This window comes from Helianthus annuus, chromosome 15, assembly GCF_002127325.2.
Source record: "Helianthus annuus cultivar XRQ/B chromosome 15, HanXRQr2.0-SUNRISE, whole genome shotgun sequence".
Lineage (NCBI taxonomy): Eukaryota > Viridiplantae > Streptophyta > Magnoliopsida > Asterales > Asteraceae > Helianthus > Helianthus annuus.
Genome location: NC_035447.2, coordinates 147,414,368 through 147,420,934, shown reverse-complemented (window position 1 = coordinate 147,420,934; position 6,567 = coordinate 147,414,368). Strand labels below are relative to the sequence as shown.

At 37.8% G+C, this 6,567-nt stretch overlaps 1 protein-coding gene across 1 annotated transcript; it reads right to left on the bottom strand.

The window, feature by feature from the left end:
• Positions 1-1,294: 1,294 nt before the first annotated feature.
• LOC110914342 lies at positions 1,295-3,219 on the bottom strand. The gene is made up of 2 exons (XM_022159142.1): positions 2,759-3,219; positions 1,295-1,754 (listed from the first exon to the last, which is right to left on the bottom strand). Exons 1-2 carry the CDS (start codon positions 3,217-3,219, stop codon positions 1,295-1,297), a joined length of 921 nt encoding a protein of 306 aa, XP_022014834.1.
• Between the last annotated feature and the right edge of the window lie 3,348 nt (positions 3,220-6,567).

The window sequence follows — 6,567 nt, the reverse complement described above, 5'->3', positions numbered from 1 at the left end:
AAAGACAATAATAACACAGAAAAATAATAATAGAATAATAGTAGAGGGGTAATATAGAGAGAACCTGCCATGGGATCAAAATCGTTTTCGAACCGATTAAGGGACACTTTTCAGCTCTTTGTTTACTTAGGCTGGTCCACGCAATTGTTGATATGTTTGTCCTCTTAAATCCACCGCTCAAACTTCAACTTTTTGCTTTGTGATACGCTTTTAGGTAGTTTTATACTGTGACATCTGTGTGTCCCATTCCAAGGCATACCCCCGCGATCAAGGTAAGCACAACGGTTCATCGTAGCATGTGAGTATACTGAGATCATCCTTTTATTATATTTTTTTTATTTTTCAACGCCAGACTTCCTGGTGAACAGGTCAGTACTTCCGTACAGCAGAGAGACCAAGGAAGTTCTGACGAGAGCCCTTTTATTCTATTTTTTATATTTTTATATATTTTATTTTTTACAACGCCAGACTTCCTGGTAAACAGGTCAGTACTTCCGTACAACAGAGAGACCAAGGAAGATCTGACGAGGGCTCTTTTAGGAAGATATTCTGACTGTGTCCAGGTCAGTACTTCCGTACAGCAGAGGGACAACCCTGATATCCTGGATGAATCATCAGTATAAAGACCCGAAACTTCAGATGTTGGCTATCTATCAACACAGGATTTAAGACCATGAAATCATACACCGTTGGTCTGTTACCCACGAGATATCCAGTCCATTATGTTTGTATCACTTTTGCTTCTTTTTGCTTTTCGAGCGACAGACCTATCAACACATTGCAGTGGAGCCAAAACTGTTTAACATTGAAACCTTACGTGTGTTAATCAAGTTCTTTATCACGAAAATTCATTTCATTTCCCAAGCAACTATTTCTCCCCCTCAAACAATGTGTATGTACATATATGTGTTTTTTTTTTTACTTTTCTCCCCCTCAAACAATGTGTATCTAGATATATATATGCATATATGTCTCTCTCCCCCTCTAAATTTGTGCATCACACTTTATGCACAAATTTACTTATTTATTTACATTAGTATAGAAACCCTGGTTTTTTTTTTTTGTCGCTCAGTCGGTGAAAACGCATCATTTTCAAAAGATCTACAAGCACATTCAATCACGAGATGCTGACAGGTTTTGTAAAAAGATCCGCTGAATTAGAATCAGTGTGGATCAGTTTAAGTTTAAACAATCATCTGTCAAAGCAATCTCGAATAAAGTGCACCTTAATATCAATGCGCTTGTTTTTTGAGTAGAAGACAGGGTTTTGTTAATCTGGATAGCGGTATCATTATCAAAATAAGTAGTCATTATCAAAATAAGTAGTAGAGTTTAGATAAGTCAAACCGTAATCCTTGAGCTGGTGTTGTATCCAAAGAACCTGAGAGCAATAGGCAGCAGATGCTGTAACGCACTTTGCTTCCGCTGCAAAAGTGAGCTGTTGCTTCTTGCACTGCCATGAGATGAGACTGTCCCCCAAGAATTGGCATCCAGCTGATGTACACTTCATATCCTTGTTTTGATGAACTTGTAAGCCCAAAAACATTTTCACTTCTCTCAACGAGCGCCTTTCGAACTTCTTTCTCATCATACGAATGGCCTCCAGACGTGCCACCGGTGCGTGCACCTCATCATAATCCAGACCTTCAACTTGATCGAAGCCTTGAATTGCCAGTCGAGCCTTGTTTCTCACTATCACGTCGGGGTCATCTTGTTTGTTTCTGAATAGACATGAGTTGATGCCCCCTGATTTGCTGTGGAATCACACACCAGCAGCTTGAGCTTGAGAAACTTCTAGATATTATAACAGATTGCTCCCCCTCATTTGGTGCAGTAGCGTTGTTGATCACCAGTGGATCTACAGTGTAATATGAGGGAATTGCTCCCAGAAACAGAGAAGTTCCTTGAGCATTTGAGGGTCCTGAGGAGACTTCAGTGTTACGGACTGCACCATCAGGGATAGCTACAACAGGTTCAGAAATCGGCTTCGGAATCGGTCAAAGAACGAAATTGCGAGTCACTCTCGGTGAAGAAAACCTCCATTCCTATGTTGTGCATCTGAGATACATTCAAAAGGTTGTGCTACAGATCAGGGACATAATTGACGTCTGAGAAGGTGAGAACCCCGTTTCTGACAGTGCCCTTCATGTTTATTCTTCCAGTTTCCCTTCCCGCGAAGTTGACAAATCCACCATCGAATATTATTATTATTTTTTTTGTAATTCAACTGGGATAAGTCTTCTGTCACGTGTCTGGAACAACTACTATCGATAAACCGAAGTCTAACGATCGCCCTCCATAGCCGTTCCTGCACACTTAGCGGGATTAATTAGAAACTGGAACCCAGGCCATTGTTGACCTGAGTTAACCATCACTACCAGTGTATGAAACCTCACAAAAAATCATATGATTTTTAGTAGAGCTTGAGGTTTGAGGTGAAGATGTAGACGTTGACGGTTGTGAACACGGAGACTGGGATCCAACAGGAGTTTTAGGTTTCCAATTCTTAGTGTCTAAAGCACTTTCATTTGATGGAAAAAATTTTGTTCTTCTTTGAAACCTGTTAATGTTTTAAAATTTTTTATTCTCCTGTTTGGCAAGATTCCAGTCTCTGTCAGAAGGCCTTGCTTTGGGAGGACCGCTTTTGGTAAAGTGGGAGTGCATAGCCTTCTGATTATACATGTTCCTAGAGTAGTAGGGACGATGAACACAATTTCTTGCAATGTGTCCCGGAATTCCACAATTAAAACATGTCTGCCTTTTTGAGAAAAACACATCTAGTTCAGCTTGTGTTATTCTCGAGAACTGATCACGTCTTTTCCTTTCATTTGACGCTGAGTGCTTTCGAGGATGCTTGATCTTGGATGTACCCGGCTCACAATTGTCAGCACAAGAGTAACTATCCGCTACCTTACCCTTGAGCTTGGGTTCTGTTTGCTTGAGATTTGAGTTTTCCTTTTTAACATTCTTTCTCTTTGGCCTTCTGTTTCTACGCGACCACTTCTTTTTAGATGGAACAGATTCAGTTGATTCTGTTTTGTTAAGGTCACCTTTGGGATCAACAGTTGAACTGTCTGTGGAAGTGACTTTCACAGATCCCTTTTCCTCAGAGACCATGTTTTCAGGAGATTCTGCAGAGAAGGTTTCCATAATAATTTCTTCTACAGTTTCATCGTCTGATTCAACTGTGGAATTAATTTCTATGAATTCCTTCTCCATAGGTTTCATGTTTCCATGGATTTCTGCAGAATTGGATTCTATGGATGTCTCTTCTTCAGCCCGATCAATCTCTGAGTTCTCGACATTAGATGATTCCGGTAAGTCAGATGATGAGTAGTCTGTGTCTAAAACAGTTTGACTATTTTCTTTTGCAACGCTGCTAGATTCTGATTATTCATCACAACCGAAATCCGTGGAAGATTTGAGCTCATTATTTGAGATTCCCGAATTCTCTGTTTGACTACCAAGATCGTCAGATGATCCATTATCAGCAGCACTTCGATGTGATTCATCATCCTCTTTAGACTTCTCTTCAGTTCTTACTGACTCTGCACACAAACTAGAACAGTTAGTGTTTTTAACAGAATCAGAATCTGGTGAACTTTCCTTCATCTCCTCTGCGGGTTCGCTAACTGGTTCCGTTTTCGTTTCAGTTTCGGCTTCTGTATGTATTACGGTTTCATTTATCTGATCGGACTTATCTGCTGATTTATTTTGAACATATTCATTTTTGACAAAACTCATTGGTTTTTTGAAATCAGCATGGAGATTCTTTTTAAACTTAGATGGGTCATATTCAACATAATCACTAGGTTTGCCATACATCATAGTGTCATAATTTTCCATCTCCTGCTCAGTGATTGGCAATCTGGAATAATTATGATTGTATGGTGGCGGAACCTGTTTATACCCCAAACCCTTTCCCTTGTTTTCTTGATAAGCAAGTTGCACATTACACAGATTTTGAACTGTGGCACTGGAAGTGTCAAACTTTTTGATGTTTAACTCGTTCTGTTTGTACTTTCCAGTGAGGAGCTCTAGCTCACCCTTCACGAAGTCACATTCGAGAGTTTTGACTGTGAGTCTATGTTTATAGTCGTGAACCCAACATTGCTGTTGATTCATGTCTCTGTGAAGTTGAGCTATGTCCTTTTTAAGTGCCTCAATCTTTTCATAGAGAATTTTATTATTCTCTCGAAGACTGATGTACTTTCCCATCACAGTGTTGTAATCGGTGATTAATGCTGAATTTTGGGATCTCAGCAAAGCAACTTTCTTCCTACAATGTTCAGTACATAAAAGGGAATTTAGCGTTTCAGAAAGTGATTTCAATTCTTCAGTTTGAGCCACTTCATCGGGATGAGATCCTGTCGATTGTGGGGCCTTCTCATCAGATGATGTAGCAGCCACGGGTGAAGATGAGGGATTCTGAGCAGCCTTGAGATTAGTAGCAAGTGGCGAAGTACCAACGACCTTCTGACAGTTAGACATAGAAGACGATGTGTTTGCATGATTCTGATTCCTCTGCTTGTCATCCTGGACATATTTATTGACTAAGGAGATCACATCTTTTGTTTCCGTTGTAGCATAATTGTATGTCCCCATGATAACTGCAACACGATAATCCCATGTCTTGCTACGTGGCAAACCGTACAGAAAAGCCCTGTTAATCCTACCAAGTGTCACATTTAATCCGCTTTTCTCGATTTTAGAAAGCAACTGGGTAAACCTACTGATCACGTCTTCTACGCTTTCACCCTCAATATATCTGAAACTATCGAGTTGTTTCCAGACCAACTCACGTTGAGAAACACTGCTTGGAGAGTTCATCGTTGAATCAAGCAATAATCTGCAAACTTGCTGACTCAAGCACGTCGCAAACGTATGAACCCGCTTCCTGTATCGCTCGTCAAAAACTTGTTAAGACTTATCAAAACGAACAAACCCTTTTTTTTTAATTTTATAACCCCCTTTTTAATTTTATATTATAATTATATATTTAATAAAAGCTTTTAATTAATTAATAAATATATTAATGATTTAGTAATGATTATGTTATGATTATTATTATTATATTAATAATAATATGATAATTTATATTAACTAGGGTTAAGACCCGCCCGCGTTGCGGCGCGGGTACATCGTAAACATTGAATGGATTAGTCCAAACGTTATATGATGCATTAACCATATGAAAATAGTGACGGATTCAGGAATATTTTTCACCGGGTTCCTTTTGGTAAAATCTCACTAATTTTTTCCAAATCATATAGAGTTTTCACTATTTTTTTCCATTTTTACAAACCAAGGGGGTTCCCGGGAACCCCTAAAACACCTCTGGATCCGCCCCTGTATGAAAACACACATTTCGACGTATCCAGTTGAACTCAATGTAACCTGTATAAGCATTGTGATTGGATCAAACGTAAAGTAAATCAAATTCATATCGAACAATCATAACGTATTATATGTGACCCAACTCATACATAGAAAACGTAAGGGGTATGAAGGAAAATATGCACATGTAATCGAAAGGGATTAATTAAAGCTTTCGAAAAAAGGGGAGAAAAAGAAACCATAATTTGACTCCACTCGGTTCAAAACATACATAAAATAAACACGAAAACAAATTATATTTGACCAGAATCATTATCTAAAAAAGTTTACGTCGAAATGTATAACTTGAATTAATACCAAAACGTACATAAAAATATACACGTAAAAATGGTTTCTTTAAACGAAAACGTATCATATTTGACCTGACTCATCTATAAAAAAAAGTTTACATCGGAATATAGAACAAATCATATTTATACATACACGTACATAAAATAGGCACGTAAAAAATAGTTTTTAAGTAAAGGAACTATAGGGGTAAACCGAAACAAAATATTAGTAAAAATTTTAATAGGTTAAAAACGTTCGTAAAACCGTGCCAAGTAGCACCAATGCCACAATGACATCGACTCTCAACATCGTAAAAATAAAATAGATAAAAAGGTAAAAATTACACTGAACGAAAAGCAGACTTAAAAACGTTGAACCACGCACACCCGTTACAGTAAGTTAATGCGAAAAAATTAACCAGAAACGTAAATGTAGAAAATAATAACTTAGTCGATCTAGGACCCGCCCGTTGCGGTGAACTTTTCAAAATAGAAAAATGAACACGTTGCGACGGGTCTGTCAAATTTGAAAAAATAGAGCAAAAAACGTTGAACCTCACATGTACGCTACGAGATGTTAACTCGCAAAATTTAAAACGAAACGTAAAACGAAAAACTTGCGAAAGATAAAAAGTATGGGAGACCAAAGTTGTAAATAATAAAGTGTTAGTGTTAAATTATAGAAGATGAAAAACTTTAGGTTAAAAGTAAAAAAATAAAAGGGATCAAAATACAAAATATGAAAAAATTTGGGTTAAAAGTGAAAATTGAAAGTTTTTTTTTTGAAAAATCCCCAAAGCTTGGGGTACAACCTACAATGCAACCAAAAGTTGGTAATTTATAATATGGTAATAACCTAACGTTCGTATCAAACGTCCGTCTTCTTCGATCGTTAAACAAA